Source organism: Nyctereutes procyonoides, unplaced genomic scaffold, assembly GCF_905146905.1.
Source record: "Nyctereutes procyonoides isolate TBG_1078 unplaced genomic scaffold, NYPRO_anot_genome, whole genome shotgun sequence".
In the NCBI taxonomy this organism is placed as follows: domain Eukaryota; kingdom Metazoa; phylum Chordata; class Mammalia; order Carnivora; family Canidae; genus Nyctereutes; species Nyctereutes procyonoides.
The window spans coordinates 27,001,292-27,020,651 of record NW_026575049.1 but is presented as its reverse complement, the minus strand read 5'-3'; the positions used below and the strand labels follow the sequence as shown (position 1 = coordinate 27,020,651).

Genomic DNA, 19,360 nt, shown 5'->3' with positions numbered 1-19,360 from the left:
TAAGAGCAGAGTCCATCCCCCTTGCCATGCCAGATAAAAACTACACATTCCCTGAATCCTGGGCATAATTTATTTATTTTTTTTTTGCATAGGCATAAATTAGAATCTGGAGATAAAAAATTCAGAACCAATAGTGCAGCATTTGTGACAGGAGAGCGCAAAACAAAACCTGGTTGTCTGGGCTGGGGCTGGTGCCCAAGGACCACAGGTAGCCTTGGGCCTCATCTTCCTTCCAGCTCCCTCCCCTAGGAGCCCATCTGGGGATCAGCCTCCACAGTAGCCCCTCTCAGCAGCCGGGTTACAAGGAACTGAAATCAGCCAGTGCCCCACAGAACGGGGCTAGGAATCAAGCCCAAAGCTTTTCAGTTAAAAAACAGACCTTGAAAAAATATATACATAATACAGCAGGGCCTGCTGGGTCTAAAAGCTGTCTCTTCCCCAGCCTACCACCCCTGAAGGCTGCACCCCCTAGGAAATGAGCCAGAAAGGAAACCATCTGAGAAAGAGCTGAAAGAGTCCAAGGGGGTAGCTGAGGATCAGGGCCCTTAGAGTCAGGCACCTGTTTGGGATGGGGCCCCTAGTACAGACAGACCTCTTCCTACCATGACACCTTAAATGTCACCAAGAGCTTGGGGAGTACCCTGCTCCCTACCCTTTTAAGCTTACCCCAGCTGCTTATAGCCTCAAAAGACCAGTCTAGGCTCCCTGCACCCTGGGGGAATATGGCAAGCTTGCTCTGGGGCATAGGCAGGCCCTAGCAGGAATGAGGAGCAAAGTGGACCCAGGTCCCAGCATCAGGGGAGAGAGAAAGCAATTAGTCCCAGCAGACAGGGAATCCTACAAGCTGGCCCTTGGCCCCTCAGAGGCTCACAGGAGCCAGAGCCTCAAGAGTATGGGAAGCCCAATGGCCCACTTTGACCCAGAACAAATACAGTGTATAGAGGCTTTCTGGGGACCTCACAGGTCAAGCTCCCTTAAGTTGATGGCACTAGACTTCTGGAAGAGCCCGGCTGTCCTGTACAAGGAGTTTCTTGCCAGGGGCTCAATCCCAGCCTGTACCATGAACACTTTCTTCCCAGAGGACCTTACTTCCCTGCCTGTGGATGGGGGCAGCTCACTTACCCCAGGCCCTCACTCATCCCACCCCCAGCTTTGGCACCTGATTCATTCACAGGCCTACCAACAGCAGCTCCCTGGGTGCCAGCCCCCCATCTTGGTTAAGAGGCAGACAGGTTTCACCCACCTTTGCTGGAACATGTCCACTCATTGCTTCTTTCCCTGTCTCAGTCCCCCACAATATGCTACATATATACATCCTCCCAAGAAGGGGAAGTAGACACCCAGTGCCTGGCACAAGGAGGACAGAGAAAAGGGATGCTGGAACTTGCTGTCCACCTCGAGCTGTCCTGCTGCTAGGAAAGCCCTGCATGTTCTTTCTCAGCTCCATTGGGCCAGCGGTTCTTGCTCCTGGAAGTCAGTGCACTGGTCAAGCATGTGGGGAAGTGGCAAGGGTGCTGCTCTCCCACTCCCAGAGAAGGGGGCACATGCTGAGAGGGGCTGGCCTCCCAGCTGGCTGGCCACAGCAGAGAAGGCCTAGTAGGTGGGTTCCCCATGCACCCGGAAGCGGTAGATGCAGGTGTATTCAGGGTGGCCCCAGTTAGTCAAGATCCGAAGCTCCACCACCTGGTATGTGGCCATTTTAGTGTCCTGGGTAGAGAAAGAAGGGATTAGGAGTGAGTGTCCAAGTCCTCAAGACCTCACTGACAGGAGGACAGGAAGGAGGACATGCCCAGGGCCAGATGCACTCCCCCCACCCACAGGCCTCCACAGAGAAGTAGACTTCAAAGCCCCTATCTTCAGACCATGGAGCAGAATATCCACCCTCTGAGCCAAGGAGCCCCAGGAGCTTCAGAGGTCCTCTAGGGGCCACTGACCCACAGCCACATAAAAATGGCCTTATAGTTGAGGACCAGCTAGATTCATCCCATACTGACAGATTCACAGGAGTTATCACTGTCAGTGGACAGAATTTCCTTTTACTCTGAAATAGAAATTTTCTTTCTCAAGTGCTCAGTAGGCCTCTGTCCTCTTTGCTCAAAAACTCACATTTTTTTAAGTAAGCTTTGGAGCAAAGTTCCCCGGGTTTGATGCCAATAAGCACAGCGTTTTCCTATTCTTCCTGTCTCCCTCTGGCCTTCCACACAGCCTCTTGTCCTCTGCCTTCTCCTAAAGGCTCAGTCTACACACATGCTGAGAAGTCGCAAGCACTCCACTGGCTCAGTTATATAGACAGAGCTGTCAGCTCCAGGGTGATATCTGGGTTCCCTGATGGCTCCACTAGACTGTCCCACCCTCAGACTTGGTGGCCAAACCCCCTCCTGCATTAGCCTGCCTCTTGGCACCTGGGAGCCATCCTCACCTTCCCCCTCCCCTCTTCTGTCCAACTTGACCCTTGGCCTCCCACCTCCTCACACTCTCTTTCTGCAACCACTTCCTGACTGGTCTTGTCCATTTCTACATGGTCATAGCGATCTTCCTACAATGCCTTGTCACTTATCTGTCTAAAACCTGGCAGTGCCCAGCCCTGAGGGCCAAAAGTGTTTGGCCTGATGGCTAGGCCTGCCTCTCTACAGCCTCCCTTCCCACCACTGTCCCTTAACCATCTCACCCAATTCTTCACCCCTGGTATACTGCTTAAGCCCCCTGCTCAGCATACATCTGGGCTGCTTATTAGAACATTGATTCCTTAGGGCTCTTAAAACCTAGGAGCCTATCTCCCGGGGTAGAGACTGGGAATCTCCATTTCTAACAAGGGGCTGGGAGACCGATGCCCACTCAAACTGAGGCAAACAGCCTCCCTCTGCCCCCTAGCCATGCTGCACTGCCTGAAGCCCAACTGGGCCACCCTCAGACAACTGCTCTAACCGGGATGGGCCCTCCCCTGTGCAGACATCTATGTGGTACCTTTCCCATGCCCCTTGAGCATGGGAGTCTGTTCCCTACCTTGAGCTCTGGGAAGGCAGGGGCTGTACTTTTTCTTGCCCTAAGCCCCTGGTGCCTGGCCCAGGGTAAGTGTTCAGAAACCGTTGAGTGGATGGGAAAGTGAATGTCACCTCTGTTAGCATAGCAGCGTCCCATACCTGAAAATAGAAGGTCTGAATGGGCTCCCCATCCTGGTCATAGGTGAACTGGCCAAGAAGTGTCCCCTCTTGCTGCAGATCTTCATCAAACCCCTGAGAAGAGAACAAGGGATGGAGAGAAGATCTTGCTCTTAGAACAAGTTCCCTAGTCCCCCAGGGAGGAATACTTCCCCTTCCTGCTCCCACACTGGTCCCCTCCCACACGAGCAGATCAGGCAGGAGCCTTGGCGGGACTGCAGGGGGCCAAGCCCTGTGCCCAGTTTCTTCCAGTACAGCCTAAGATAACTGGGACTGAGAACCATTTCCCACCTTGCCGCACTCTCTTCCTAATGTACTCCCTCCCAAAGACCAATCCCAGCTTTATCCTTGGTAGAGACTCACAAAGATGGAGAAGTCCTTGGGGGCACTGGAGATGGTGCTGTTAGGCGACAAGGACTTGGGGACATGCTCTAAGGTGACAGCAGTGGGGCGGATGCGGGCAGAGAGGCGAACCACGGCAAAGCCCTGGGGCCCCTGGAAGGCCCAGCAGTTGCCTGGATGCACATCTGGCTAGAGAGGAAGGAAGCTGGGTCAGCACAAGGCTGGTGACAAAGCTTATGCTAGGCACAGCTTTTGCTGACCCAGGATGAGAGTTCCCAGCTATGTAGATGACTCTGCTTGGGGCCCCTGCTGCTGCCCTCTTTGGGTGCCTACCTGGAGGATGACTCGGGGCGACTGGGAGTGATACCACAGAGGGATGCCGAAGAGGCTGAGGAGGGCCGTCTTGGTCTCGTAGGTCTCGGAACACCGAGTGCTGATAACACTAGCCCCTAAGTCAGGAAAGCAAGGCAGTGTGGGCACCTGGAACTGAACCCTAGCGGGGGGTAGGGGGAGAGACCCATACACCGGGGCATCTCACCAGCTCAAGGAACCTAGGCGGGGATGACTATTGTCATGTCCTCTCTGAGGCTGGAGGGCAGATGCCCCAGGCCTAGTCTGTATCCCTCAACTGTACCCAACTACAAAGTAACTGTAAATGTCACCTTCTCCCTGGGTGAGGATGGTGTTCAGTTCATCCAGACTTCTCCAAGCTTATTCACTTGCCTTTGTTGTGTTTTGTGCTGATCTCAAGCCCCACTGGCCTAGCACCATGGCCGCCCCGGCAGATGCTAGAGGGCCAGCCAGCATGGGGACTGGGCAAAGGGTAGAGTGCACACACACCTCCTGATTCCAGAGCGTAGTCCACCATCCCGATGCGGTCCTCACTATAGCGCTTCAGGGCCTGGTTTACAATGCGCTGCACCTGCTAAAACAGGCATCCATGCGGCTGCCATGAGAAACACTCTTCCACCCTTGAGCCCCCTACTACTGAGGGCCAGGGACCCATGAACAGGCCCCTCCTATCCTGTACCACACACTGGTGTTCAGCCATACAGGCCACATACCTAGGTGTACCCCACCCCTACCAGCCCCAAAGCAAACATCAGAGCCTCTCGCATGTCACTTAGGCCTTATAACATACCATGAAGCTGGCAGTGTGGGACTGTGCAGGTCTATGGCTCCCAGAGAGAACACTATGTCAGGGTGGGTATGTTCCAGGGGCCATACAGTCCTCACCTCCTCTGTCACCCCAATCACGCCTTCCTTCTGCAGCGTTAGCCCCAGGCTGGCGGCAGCCTCCCTTGCTGACTTGCCCTGCATCTCGGCCACGTGGGCAAGGATCTTGTTCTCCAGCTCCTGCAGCTGAGCTTGCATCTCTTCTCGTTGAAGGAGCCCAGTGCGGGTTCCCCCACCTCGGAGAAGGAACTGACTGACCCAGGCAGGAAACTGAGACTCCACCTAGGGACCAAAAAAAAAGGTCTCTGAGAGGCTCACAGGGACAGTGTTGCTGTGGTGGCCCAGGGCAGAGTAGTGCCTGGCTTGAGTGGAGGAGGTAGGAGAGAGCACCAGCCTGGGAGGGGAGGACCAGCAGATCCTGCTAGCCCATATGGAGGAAAGAGTTGTGAACAACCCTCCAGGTTACTGAAAACAAAACAGGAAGAACTCTTGTCAAAGAAAGCCAACATCTGTGCCAAATGCCAAGCAGGGACCTGGGGGACTAACTGGCCACCGGGGCAAGAGGCTCTTTGCCACATAGGCTTTTAGGGCAGATACTCTTAGAGGACAGGGTGTTCAGCAGGGGACTTGGATGGTCCCAACTTACATCATCCCTCACAGCCTGCAGCTGCTGGGGCAGGAGGCCCACTTGGTCTGCCACCGAGCTCTGCTTCAGGCTCAGGGCTGCCAGTTCCTGCCGCAGGCCTGTCAGCTGACCCTCCAGCCGCCCCAGCTCCTTCATAGAGTTCTCTCGGAAGGATTCTTGGGTCATCCTACTCCCAAAGAGAGGAGAAAACAGTAAGCCTTGGATCTCTGGTGAGGGGTAAGGCCATGCTGAGGAACACAAAAGAATCCCCTAATTGGCTCCTGATAGAAGTGTGTGCCCATCATGGACAGGTGAATGCAAGGCCCTACACCTGGGGACTCTGGCTGTAGAACATAGCCTCAGTGTCTACAATTGGTCTGATCCTGAAGAGTGAATTCTTATCCTGTTACCTTTCTAAACCCAGATCCATAGTTCACTCTGCCTTGGCCTCTCCCACCCCACCCCCACATACCGCTGTCTGGGGCATGGGAAGGCTGTCTGCATGAGCCTGTGCACAAAAGATGGTGTATCTACACATGAACCCACAAATCCCAATTCTCTTGTGGTGGCCCCCTTCCCAACCTCTTCTTTTACTTCAAGGACAGGCTCTAGGCAGGTGTTTCTGAGGTAGGTTTTGGCCATCCCCTCTGCTTAGAACACAATCTGAACTCTGCTCTGGGGCTCTGCACCCCAGGCCTGCCTCGCTGTTGGCAGCGGGGAGAGCAGGGGGAGGAGCAGGCCTAGGCCAGATGGCAGTGCCCATTACCTTTGCCACTCAGACTTCAGTTGCTGGAGTTGAGCCTCTGACTCCTATAAGCCAGAAAAAGGGACAAATACAATAAATGCCAGACTCGGAGCAATTGGTCTCCCAGAGCAGGATCTGTTCCCTTTGGAGTCTGTTTAATCACAGCCCCACCTTGGAAAACCTTAAACACCTCCTAGTCAATGTCGTTAGGGAGAGCCACCCTGCTGCCACACTTACACATTCATTCATTCACTCATTTATTTAGTATGTTATACCCAACACAACAGGCCTCTTGAAAGCAACCCTTCATCAAGCATGCTCCAACGCATCCCTGCAAAGCATTCCAGAGCCCTAGGGTTCAGCTTCTGCAGAAGTCAGGAGACTATACCCCCACCCCATCTGGTGTCTAAGCAGGCACTTTGGGAGAGCCAAGCTGTCTCAGCCCAAGAGCAGATGTTGAACTGGATCAGGGCCCCACCAACCTGGGAGGCCTGGACAATTTTCTTAAAGAGGTCTTCCAAGTCTTGTTGATGCTCTGCTCTCAGGGTGACCAGTTCTTCCTGTCAGACATAGGCGAGTGTCTGAGGTTTTTTACTGAGTTATAGGCAGAAGAAACTTAACCACCAGTAAGTGGTGGGATTGGAATCTGAACCAGGCCTGACTGTAAACTTCAGGTCCTGGCCTTTATGCTCCAGTGCTTCTTGGAAACACGCAAGACTCCTTTGATATCTACGCACACCTGTTGTGCCAGGCACTCTACAGTCTCATGCTCTCACCATCGGGTGGGGGAGCGAGGGTAAACACCATAGCCTCCATTTTACATGAGGGAACTAAGGCTTAAAGGAGGTAACTCCCAAGTGACACACTGCTGTCTTCATGTCAGGGTGTGTAGGGGCTCCTCCCTCCCCTATACACCCACAGTGTCACCCACACGCCACTTCGCTCACGCTCAGAGACCTGGATCCGAGCAGCCGTGTCCCTGCGGAAGTCCTCCTTCAGGGCAGCCTCACGGCGGCTCACCAACCCCTCCAGAAGCGCCAGGGTGTCCTCCTGGCTCAGGCCTACGTGGCCTCCTCCACCAGTGGCCCCTTGCCGCAGTTCCAGACGTTCCAGCCGCATAGCCTCCTTCTGCCAGTTGGAGGAAAATTCAGCAGCGAGAGCTTCCAGGCGCCGCTCCAGGGAGTGTACCCGGGACAAGATGCGCTGCTCAGTCTGGCGGGGTAGGGAGGGAAAAGCCATGAAGGTGAGTGACCTAGGACGACAATGCTTCCTGAACAGAAAGGGAAGAGAATCCCAGAAACACCCAAATGTGACACACGCTGGCTCTGAGGATAGTCTGTGCCCTGCAGGTAGGTGAGTACACCAGAAGGTAGGGTGCCGTAAGTCCGCTGACACGACAGTGCAGTACAGGACGCTAGACATGTGGTCTGGGAGGGTTTGATCCCCAAGGAGGAGCGTGTGTGGGCCAGGTGTGTGCACACACATCCCTCCCCAGAGACACTCCAAATGGAGGGACAGGTCCAAGCAGAGAACCAGAAGGAGCTGCAGGGGCCTGCGTGGCCTGCTGAGCTAACCCCAGCCCTCTCCCCTCCTACATGTGTGCACATGCTGGAAAGCAAGGGGTCAGGGGGTTCAGCTGCTGACCTCAGCAGCTCCCACTTTGTCCAAGAGAACTATGGCTAATAGACAAAAATGTTTGAAAAGGTTTGCTTTCTTCTCTTTAATTGGAGGGCCCACCGAGTAAAGGGAATGTAAATCATTTGGACTTGAGGGTTGCTCCTAACAGCATGCCATGAAGTTTGAGAAACTTGCTAGCTTAAGAACAAAAATCTTTGCCAAGAGAAAAACTAATTTGTCAACTGTCCATTAGAGACAGGGACCTCCTGGGTGCAAAAGCTGCTTCTGATTTTTTAAATCTTTTTAAGTAGACTGTGTATTTGCAGGACTCAAAAAGCAAAGAGTTAAGAAGTAACTCTTCTGGGGCACCTGGATGGCTTAGCTGATTTAAGTGTCTGCCTTTGGTTCAGGTCATGATCCTGGGGTCCTGAGATTGAGGCCTGTGTTGTGCTCCCTGCTCAGCAAGGAGCCTGCTTCTCCCTATGCCTCTGCTGCTCCCCCTGCTTGTGCTTTATCTCTTTCTCTCAAATAAATAAAATCTTAAAAGAAAAAAAAAAAAGACCCCCGAGTGACTCAGTGGTTGAGCATCTGCCTTTGGCTCAGGGCATGATCCCGAGGTCCCAGAATCTAATCCCACATCAGGCTCCCTGCGGGGAGCCTGCTTCTCCCTCTCCCTATGTCTTTGTCATACATACATACGTAAGTAAAATCTTCTAAAAATCTTTTAAAAAGCCACTCTCCTAATTTATGTACCTATCTACCTGGTGCCCTCAACCACCAAACCAAACAACAATTTTCATTGGTGTCTTTATGTCAGTGTAAGCGAATACAAAGATATACTTTCCCTTTTCTCAGAAAAGGTGGTCCCAAAATTGTATTTAACATTTTTACTAATGATTAAAAAAGGGAAAGTTATAATGCCAAAACGTCATTTTAATGAAATGGTAACATGAGGGTCAGGAAAGTAATATCCACCAAAATAAATGATGAAAAATGTGTTACTCAACTAACTATTCAGCAAGATACAAGCAAAATTCAAATATATTTAGGGAGTAAAGAATTAAATTTTCATTTTTGCACGCACACATTCAAATTGTCTGTGTACCTGTTACCCCCACTGGACTGCAGGCTCCCCGAGGACACAGCCTGGGCTGCAAAAGTGGCCCTTGTTCTATCTTCCTCCCTGTGGCTTTGCAGGTACTCCCATCAAGAGCTGGAGTCTATGTCCCCCTCTTGGAATCTAGACTGGCTCTGAGATTGACTTTGGCTTAGAATGTGGTGGAAAGGACAGTTCTGAATCTAGGCCTTATTTTGCTCTCATGGAACCATGGTCAGCTGCCATGAGAACAAGACCAGGCTATCCTGCTGGACGAGAAAAACACATGTGGCACACAGCCTGCTGGGTCAGGCCTAACCCAACCCAACCCCACTGACCCATCAACAACTGCAGACACGCAGGGGAGCCCAGCCTAGCCACCCAGATGATCCAGACCCATGAGCTAATCAAATGCTTGTAGTTTTAAGGCGCTGATTTTAGGGGTGATTTACTTGTAACTGGCAACTGACCAAACAGCACATTATTCATATAAGATGCTTAGTAAATGTTTATGAAACTACTGAAAAGGAACAAAGTAGACAAAATGATTTGTCTCATCCCTCTTCTGTTTTCTGTGCTTAAGATGACAACTAACTTTGGTCAGTTTGAAGTCCTATTTAAGCACAAGCAAACTGCTCTCCTGTACCTCCACCACAAACAGTAGAGAAAGGGGTATCCTGGGAGACAAGACAGTTTACCAGCAAGGACCGCGCCTCTTCTCAGCCCCATATATAAGGTGTAAGGGCAGGGAAATGAATTATAAATGGGCAGAGTGAAGACCCACAACTGTAAGATACTCACCTGGAAATGGGATGCGTCTCTGGACTCCCACACATCATGCTGCCTGCTGCTGCCCTTTGCTGCCCACCAGGAAACCAGAGCCGGGTGGAATGTCTGCAGCCCATAGGGGTAGAAATACCAAGCACCTGTACAGAGGACAGGGGGTTATCCAGGCCAGAGGCCAGGCAGGAAGGCACAGCTGCTGAAGATGGCCTAATGAACACAAGTTATTAGCAGCTTGTCTCATTTCTGTGAGCTGTGCTGCTGGAAGGCAGTACGGGGGATGGAAGTTCCCATCATTCTCTGAGGCAGCAACATCCACCTGACAGTCCCAGAGTATATGCATTCGCGCACATCCCTCAGGAATCCTCATTTTTCTGTAGACAGCAAAACTTGGAGAACGTGGCTATAATAAGCTAGGGATGATCCTGGGGTAGAACCAGAGGCCCTGATGGTGGTTCTCAGCCCCAAATGTCCATCAGAATCACCCAGGAAACTTTTAAAATACCCAATATCTGGCCCCACTGAATTCACTGGACTGAAGAATCCCTCTCTAGGTGAGGGGTTTTTGTTTGTTTTGTTGTTTTTTTTTTTTTTTTAAAGATTTTGTGAGAGAGCAAGTAGGGGGAGGGAGAGAGAGGAAGAAGCAAACTCCATGCTGAAGCACAGAGCCCTATGTGAGGCTTGATCCTATAAGCCCGAATCATGACCTAAGCCAAAACCAAGAGTTGGATGCCCAACCAACTGAGCCACCCCAGTGCTCCTGTAGGTGAATCTTAAAAGCTCCCCAGGATGGGCACTGGGTGGCTCAGTTGGTTAAGTGCCTGCCTATTGATGTCAGGGCCATGAGTTCAAGCCCAACTAAAGTGGACCCTATGGGAAAAAAAAAAAAAATTAAAAAAAAAAAAAAACACCTCCCCAGGTAACTCTAATGGGCTGCAATGCTTGAGAATCAAACAAGACAATAAGAGGATGCTTTTGGGGGAAGGAAAAAAAAAAAGTGCTTTTGATCCAAGACCCAGCACAAGGCTACAGCCACAGTGACACCTGCATCTTGCTTTAGGGGTCATCTGTCTGCTTGTGATGTATTCACTCCTGAGCTATGCACATGCGTGTGTGAGAAGGAATGAGGGCCCCTAAAAAGCCATATTAGCCAGTGGGTCTCCATCCCGGTAAGACCACACTCGTCACACGATCATTGACTGTGAGCAAGTGCAACAGGAAGCACCCCCTCATCGGGCTTTTAGTCAGTCCCTCTGGACATGCCTCACTAAATGCACTCCCTGAGCAGGCCATTCCACCAGCCTTTCAGACCCTCCACACTCTCAGCATGTTGCCGCCAGGACATCAGCTCCATCAAACCCACAGTGAAATGCAAATTAACAGAGGTAACTCATGAACAAAACACTATACAATTGTAGAGCATCATTATTATTTTTAGAGTGATGCCCAGTTTCCACTAGAAATGAACAAGCTGTTCTTGTAACAGGAAACAAAAAGGAAATCAACACTTGGAAAATGTTTCTACCTTGCTATTTAATAAATACAAGTTGAGTAGACGCTAAACCTATAAAACCAACTCAAAAAATAAAAGAAACTATGGTCTCTATAAATTGTAGATTGATATAATCATTGAAACCCTGGGGGCAATAGAGGCAACTCCTATAGAACTGTGAGACTCGGGATCCCTGGGTGGCGCAGCGGTTTGGCGCCTGCCTTTGGCCCAGGGCGCGATCCTGGAGACCCAGGATCGAATCCCACATCGGGCTCCCGGTGCATGGAGCCTGCTTCTCCCTCTGCCTATGTCTCTGCGTCTCTCTCTCTCTCTCTGTGACTATCATAAATAAATAAAAAGAAAAAAAAAAGAAAAAAAAAAAGAACTGTGAGACTCCTGTGACACGACATGTCGAATTACAAGCTGAACACAAAATATATAAACGATTACAACTATGTAAGACACATGAAAGTCCTAGGATAGAGTTTGGAACAATGTCAAGCAACTTGTAAATGAGCTATGTTAGTTATAAAAAGGCATTCTTCTCTTTACTACTTTGTTATGATCCTGAAGATAAAGATTGAATTTGACATTGTAACAAGAATTCACTCACCTAGACTACATCCTGATTTGGAATGGAAGGGAAAAGACTACTAGTAACAGTGTCAAGATCTCTGCTTTTTACCCCAATAAAAGGGGTAAAAACATGTACTAGGGCATGTTCTGACCCAGGTGGCTCCAAGAATGCTCTAAACAGGCCAGGCAGTCCAGTGCAGCCACCCAAACAGGACAAGATCAGTGGTGGATTGGGGCATACCCCTTTCACCCCAGGACACCCTCAGAATGCAGCATGGGTCAGTGAGGACCCAGGAGAGCCTAGGGCCTGGGAGCTGCCCCAGCTCAGTCTGATTCCACTCATCCTGCCTCATTCCCTTTCTTGTAGGCAATCACTGTCGCTCTGGTTTACCCATCTCTGCTCAGCGCCAGCCCCCACCCACGCCACCCTACCCCTCAGGCTCAGCCAGCACCATTTTGGCCTGGCATGCTCATCCTACCCCTCCCCTGCAATGCCGGGGAAGCTCACCATAGGTCAGGCCAGTCATGAGCAGCAACAGCAACAGGAACCACAGGAATGTCTTCACAGATGAGAAGCGCCTAGACCACAGGAGGGGATGGCAGGGAAAGCGGGGGTGGGGGAGGATGAGGGTGGTGGTCAAGAGGGCATTCGGGCCTCTGCAGCCCCATAGGGAGTCTGCAGAGGCTTTTCCTGAGTGCTTAACGAGTTGGAGGGGGATGCCCTGGAGTGTCTCATCTTGCCAGGGCCGGATTGGACACTTTGGAGATTTCCCTTCAGGTCTTGGAATAATGGAGAGAATTATGACTGTGAATTTTATTGATGTTATTAAAACAAAAAAGTGGGGTCTTTGAAAAACCTGAAATTTTCATATATAGAGGTCCTCCAAGCAAGCAATTCTAGAAAAAAAAAAAATACAACTCCTTAAACACTATTTTAGAAAAATGAGGAACCTTCTTTTGGTGGCACAGATCCTCTTCTCAGCACAGCTGGCCAACCATCCAGCCAGGATTAACGGCCAGAGGACCCTGACTTCCTGGCTTAGTTTTCTTTCCTGGCTCTGCTGGGTCAGGGACTTGGGAAATAAACCCACAGCATCCTCATGCAGCACCTATTCCTGACTTCTGAACACACAGCAGAGACTCTGGGTTCTAGACTGGCACGAGGCCACGAAAGAAGCTGAACCTCCATGGAAACACCACTTCTTGGCCAGAGCCTAAAACCTGACTGGCAGGAGGCAGGCCAAACTCAGAAGTGGTGGGATGGGGCTGGCATTTAGCAGGAAGTACCCAAGAACAGGAACCGTAATTCCAGAATACTTCCTGAAGAGTTACTGGTTTGGAAAACACCTGACTCAGTCCCATCATCTGTCAGGCAAAGAGGGGCTCTGGGGAGCCTACTGCATGCTCAAGTAGACTGGGACAAAGACCTTCGGGGAAAGGACATATATGGGTTTAGAAGCTTTTTTGGTCCCTTCTGTCCCAGGGCTTCTGGATTCATTGTCAAAGTGGGGGTCTTGCTAACCTGGTTAAAACGAAGACATCGAGAAGAGAGGCGGCTGTCGTCAGGCGATACCAAGTGGTGCCAACCCACCAGTAGAGGAGTCCAAAGAGCCGGCCTAGGAGAGGGACCAGCAAGGCCTGAGTGTCACCCTGAGCCAGTGGCCTGCAGGTCATGGTTTCAGAGCACTGGTCTCTCCACCTGCAGCCCTCTCTGCCCCTCCCCCCACACTGATGTGCCAGGGCTCCTCTGTCCTGTCTGAGGCTACCCCATTCCTCCAATTCCACCTGCCTGGTCTGCCAACACCCTCCGTCCTGCTCCATGGCTGCTCCTGCCCTTCCACTAGAGAACGCTAGACTGTTACTATGGCTTCTGATTTCCAGTGATTATTCCAGAATGAGCTTTCCCTGACAGTCCTATGGTCTCTTGGTGGAATGCCCAACCACAGGGAGAAAGGGGGAGGAGTGACTGCCATAGAGAAAGGAAATAAATCATGCACAGAATAGCCAGCACCCACCTGGAGAAGTGACAACCATCCAGAAACAAGAGGCTGCCCAAGAGACGGCGTTCCTTAACCGTGAACCTGAACTACGATGGTCAGTCTCCGAGTACCCTGCAGAGACGCAGAGGGAGAAGCAGGCTCCATGCAGGGAGCCCGATGTGGGACTTGATCCTGGGTCTCCAGGATCAGTCCCTGGGCTGAAGGCAGCACTAAACCGCTGAGCCACCCAGGCTGCCCTGTCTTCACTCTTAAGAGCCCAAGGATAGGGAGACTGTCCTATTTGTCTTCTCCTAGAGACTGTGAGCTAAGACCACACATCATTCTCCTTCGCATCCCCCGAGTGTCGCACAGGCCTGGCACCTAGCAGGTCAGTAAATGTCTGTCAGAGGAATAGAGTGATAGGTTTCTGACACATAATTTCCCCTGAGCTTCTTGTCTATGTCCCTCTCCTCATCTGTAATCCTCCAAACCATCATTCAGAACTGGACTAAAGGGGTCAAGCCCCATGTTAAGTACTTGCTGGAAGTGGAGATGACAGTAGGCTGCTCCGACCCTGGGGACAGGGCAATCACAGTGTGTCAAGGGCCACCCTGGGCCTGGGTTTCAGGGTGCCACGGTGCCATGGAGGGGAGGCCCAGCTGGTCTGTGGAGAGGCCGCCCAGATACTGTGTGCTCTCTCGGGCTGTCAGGAGTCCCCCTCCCCAGGGTCCCCAGGGCCTGCTCCCAGGCGTCACCTACCTGCAAAGTCATCCTCAGAAGAGTAGCCCGAGGAAGAGCCCAGGAAGTCCTCAGAGCTCTTGTCCTCAGCAAGCCCGTTGAGTTTGCTACTCTCCGTGCCACCTGTACCCCTCCTCCTTCTCACTCGCAAATCCTCACCTGGGGAGGGAAGAACGCAGGGTTCTCCTGGGGCAGAGGGATGCTCCCAGGGGGCTATTCTGGAGGGCCTCGTGGGTCACCCTGAGGAGCATCTGTGATGGACAGCCGGAACTGCCCTGAGCTGCTCCCAAGCTCCCTGGGTCTCCAGGCTCAGAGCAGCTCCATGGCTGCCTTGCTGTCTGAAGCAGCCCGAGCGGGTCAGGCACCAGGCTCCTCTTTCCAAGGGTTTCTGAAGACAGGGAGCCCCTCCTCCAGCCCAGCAGCAGTTAGGACACCACTCAGGGGAAGATTTTCGACCCTGAGTTTCCACTAGAAGCAAAGGAAGCAAAAGCCCCAGGAGGAAGGTTTCTGATACTCACTCCAGTAGGGGTCATCATGCAGGTGATCGTCTAGGATGGAACTCCTAGCAAGGGAGGCGGCCCTGGGACTGCCAAAGTAGGACTCCCTGACCACTGACTCGCTGTAGTAGGAGGTGTGTGCGTCGGAGGAGGGGCCCAGCTGTGGCGCTGGGGAGAGGCGCTTCATGTTGCTGGATTTCCTCTTCAAGGTCCTGTGGGAGTTCAGCCGGGAGGGGAGAGGCAGGGAACAGGCAGGTGAGCTCAGCCAGGAACAGGAGAGCAAGTCGCTGGGCCTGCCTCTGGTGAGTGGGTCACCCTTGTTGCTAGGCAACTAGCAGCTCCCAGCTCCTGACTGTGCTAACCACAGGTGCTTTCTCTGCTCACCATTTCCTCTAAATCTCACCAGCAGTTAATGGATGAAGTCAGGATTCAAATCCAGGTCTCTAACTTCAAAGCCAAAGTTTCTTCTCATGCTTCTTGATGCATTAGAAACTTCTACCACCTGCTGAAAACCCAGACCAACCCAACCTGGCCTCCAAGGGCTAGCAACAGCCTCATGAGCTGTTATTTGGGCCTCATATCTGCAAGCCGGGCAGGATGAGGCGGACGCCGGCTTTAGCTCATTTACCATGCCCCTCAGACTGGGTCCTCTCCCCGGTTGCTTCGCTGGCCCTGCTGAAGCCTGCATGGGTCTGGGGAGGATGGTCAGAAGGGCACAGCCATCCATAGCAGAACGGGTTCCTGTGAACCCCACTTGCAATTTGGGGGTTTCTGGCCTGGTTTATTCTTGAAGCTGCCCCTCCCCACTTCCTGTTCTCTGAATGTGAGGGCAATAGCCTGGCTTACAATAGGGGGAGAAAAATCAGCAGTGCTGGATCCTGGCATCCTCAAGGGTGTGAGTGTTCCCCCTCAACCAGACATGGGCATCTGATCTCTACTTAATGAGGTGGTAACAAGAAGATGCTGTGCAGGTCAGCGTGATCCACGGTGGTGGGGGGACGGCAATGCCCTACCTGAGAGGACTGTCTTTAAACAGGGTGCTCTGGCTCCCCATCACTGAGCTTCCTCCACTGCTGCTGCCGCCATCATCATCACCCTGGGAGTAGCGCGTGAGGCGCTGGCTTCGGCGAGACATGACAAGGTAGGATGGGGACCTTCCCCCTGAAGAGAGTCTTAGGAGAGAAAGGAGGACATGTGAGGCCTGGGTTTGTTCTCAGCTCCCCACTGGGGACCTGCTTCCCAGGGAACAGTCGGTCCCTGTGCATTCAACCCAAACAGCCTGAGAGGAGGGGACATGGAGTATTTATTAAGCATCCCCTGGCACCCACCCTCCCGCTCTGCCTCGGGCTCACTTAGTACCTGGGTGGCCTCTCATGGTGCTTCCCACAAGCTTTTCTAATTTTTAGTTTACCTGACTGAACTGCATGAGACGCAGAACCCAACCTTCTGCAACCTTTGGCAAATAGCAGAGCACATAGAACATGATAGGCATGCAATAGATGCTAACCGAATGCCTTTGATCGCTGCTGCCGTGCACAGACCCTCCGGTCCAGCCATCCTACCATGCTGCCCTCCCCCTAGAACTGTGTGCGCTCTTTCCAGTCATTTCTCTTAAAGGAGACACACTTTCTTTTCCTTGTATTTGTACTCATTGATTCAGGGCACCAACCCAACTCGGACTGGAGAAAACCTTCTCTTGGTAAGCTCCCCCTATACATCCTGAAGGTGTGTAGGCTGTGTCCCCCGAGTGGTTACTGTACTGCAACATCAGTGCATCCTGACAGGATGGTGACAGGGAGGACAAAATACTGTGTGAAATGCCTCCTAGGTACCTGGCTCCTTATACCCATTTCTGATCTTTGTGAACACAAGAGGTACCATTACTGTCATTGTGCAAGGGAGGAACCTGGGACACGGAGATGATCGGTGACCATGCCCACAGTCACCCAGCCTATGAATGACAGAGGCAGGGCTTGAGCTCAGATGGGACAGGTGGCACAGCCTGGGTCTTTCCCCTTTACCATAAAGTTTTCAAGTTGCTTAAGGAATGTGTTGTATGTCCCCAAGGAGAGTCTTTAATAGCTTCAAATATGCTCAGAACAGGCTGTAGACAGACTTGTCACACGACAGATACTTGTTAACAAATTAACAAAACTGGGAGGTGGAGCAGCAGTGTGGGGTTACAGTCAATCTCTGCCGGAGGGAACAAGTCACCACGTGGGGTGAGAAATCAAGGCTCTGGAATTGATATCTAGGACTCAAAGGAGGTCAAGGTGAGGAGACCAGGCCAAAGGCAGCGTTCATTCTACAACCAGAGGAGGATTAATAAGCCTTTCAGATATAGAAACCCAAATGAAAGAAAGAAAGAAAGAAAGAAAGAAAGAAAGAAAGAAAGAAAAGAAAGAAAAGAAAGAAGGAAAGAAAGGAAAGAAAGGAAGAAAGAAAGAAAAGAAAGAAAAGAAAGAAAAGAAAGAAAAGAAAGAAAAGAAAGAAAGAAAGAAACCCAAATTCAGAATCTCAGATTACCAATGTAAGGAGTCTCAACGTGGTGCCTTTGCTGCCCAGGTCACAAAGTCTTTGTTATACTCAGGCCTGCTCAAGAGTCCCCAGTATTTGTGACTTATTATCACTTCTAATATTCCTGGTGGATATTTAAACTGTTAGTTCCCTAGGTAGTGCAGAGGGCACAGACTCGAATATTTCCCAACTCAAGACTGTGGAAACCAGAAGGTCTGGTTAGTCCAGCTGGAGAATTCTAGAAGGTCCTCTTATGAAAAACAAGCAGCCTCATGCCTTGGTCTTATTGGTATTTTCCCAGCTAAGATGCCCACCTGGCATCCCCCTGTGGTTTTTAGCAGGTGTTGGTAAAGGGACCAACTGGTCATCAAAGCAGAAAGTTAGCCTGGGTCCTTTTCCATATCCCACTCCTTATAAGGCAATTCCACCCTCATGACTGCCCTCCCCACTTGAAAGCTCCAGATGCCCATATAGGCTCCTCCTCTTCGCCCCTGCCTGCAGAAGTGGATGAAGCAAGCCTTCACCCTGGGGCAGAAAGAAAGCAATGTTTCTGCCAACTCAAGCTGCTGTTGGCAAGAATATAAATATTCAGAGGGAGGTGTATGGGGTGGGGGTGTAGGGGGCGGGGCGTGGTGGTAGGAAAGTGTCAGCAGTGGCACCCTCCTCCACCCTCCCAGTCTCTCCTGTAGTCCCCGCATCATTAAACAGTTTGCAACTGAGTCTGGGTTTCAGAAGATGAGAAAGGTCAAAGTCTGAATCCTCCAAAACAAAACAAGAGCCTCTGGGAGCTCAGATCTTTTGCATATCAGGAGACCCCACCCTCACCAACACACACACTCAGTTCAGAAACCCTTTAAGTATCCCTCCTCACTTCTGAGGTGAACCACTTCCGTTTCTCAACTCCACCTTTGCCCACACCCTCTCCACAAACTTCTACGGCAGTACCCAGCCAGTCTTCAGACTTAACCTAGATCTTGGGCGTCTTCCACGGGCGTTTTCACACTACTTTCCCTCATGGGGCCTGTAAAACGCTGCAGGTGCTAACTCCCTTCTCCATCTTCCCTAACGGGCTGAACCTGCAGAGATGGGACTTCTGATTTTTTTTTTTTTTTTTTTTTTAAGCAACCACGCGCCTTCCCTGCGGTTCTGCTCTAAGTCACACTCCCGCCTCCTATTTGTTTGGTTTCTTTTTTTAAGAACGGAACAAAATGGGCCTTCCTCCTATTCCCAGAGTCTGACAAGCAGAGCAGAGAACTGCCTGTCCCTGGAAACCGCCTGCCTGGCACGAAAACACAGGCACTGCCCTGGGCCGGTCGGAGGGAGCCCGCTTCTGCTCCCCTCCTCTCGGGAGGCTGTGCCCGGGGAAGTCCCGCCTGGAGACATCCGCCCTGCGGGCTGGCCAGGGGGCGGGCTGCGGGGATGAGTCAGGGCGGCTGGCCCGGCCCGCGCTGGCCCTTCCCCACCGGCCCAGGGGCGTGCGCCGGGTGGGGCTGGAGCGCGGCCCAGCTTGGCCCGGGGAGGAAGGACCAGGCCTGGGCAGCTCGGCCCTGGCCGGAGCCGCCCGACGATGACCCCGGGGTCGGGCCGGGCCCCGGCGCCGCGGAGAGGCGCGCGCGGCCGGCCCACCACCCTTTGCCCCGCTCGCCCCCCGCCAGAGGCCCACGGCCGGCGGTTACCTGCTGCCGCGGCTGCTCCGTGCGGGGCCGTGGGCGTCCGAGGCCCGCTGCGCCGCCCGGGCGCGCCCCCTTCCCGCGTCGGAATCCCGCGAGCCGCGCTCGGCGAGGGGCCCGGGGCGCGCGGGGAGCGGCGGAGCGGGGCGAGGCCAGCGGGCGGGACGGCGCGGCAGACAATGCGACCCGCGCACAACCGCGCTGCGCGAGTGGGGCCGGCCGGCGCGCGCGTGGCCGAGTGTGTATGTGTGCGCCTGCCAATCAACGCTGACAGGCCGCAGCCCATTGGCCGGGCCCCGCCCGCGTCACCGCCCACCGCCCCCGCCCATTGGGCGGTTTGAACACAAAG

At 52.5% G+C, this 19,360-nt stretch overlaps 1 protein-coding gene across 4 annotated transcripts; it reads right to left on the bottom strand.

Moving 5' to 3' along the window:
• Positions 1–56: 56 nt before the first annotated feature.
• Positions 57–19,238, bottom strand: SUN2 (Sad1 and UNC84 domain containing 2). 4 transcript variants are annotated; one of them, XM_055328773.1, is made up of 18 exons: positions 19,018–19,238; positions 15,838–15,996; positions 14,846–15,036; positions 14,349–14,486; positions 13,626–13,748; positions 13,133–13,226; positions 12,119–12,189; positions 9,561–9,685; positions 7,004–7,258; positions 6,529–6,606; positions 6,068–6,111; positions 5,323–5,488; positions 4,737–4,958; positions 4,341–4,425; positions 3,834–3,949; positions 3,522–3,689; positions 3,141–3,233; positions 57–1,707 (listed from the first exon to the last, which is right to left on the bottom strand). In XM_055328773.1, the coding sequence occupies exons 2-18, from the start codon at positions 15,957–15,959 to the stop codon at positions 1,594–1,596; spliced, it is 2,205 nt and encodes a 734-aa protein (XP_055184748.1). In that variant the 5' UTR covers positions 15,960–15,996; positions 19,018–19,238; the 3' UTR covers positions 57–1,593. The 4 variants fall into 4 exon arrangements, with proteins under 4 accessions (XP_055184748.1, XP_055184749.1, XP_055184751.1 ...); XM_055328774.1 differs by having other exon boundaries at positions 4,341–4,422; XM_055328776.1 differs by having other exon boundaries at positions 4,341–4,422; positions 13,626–13,721.
• Positions 19,239–19,360: the final 122 nt, after the last annotated feature.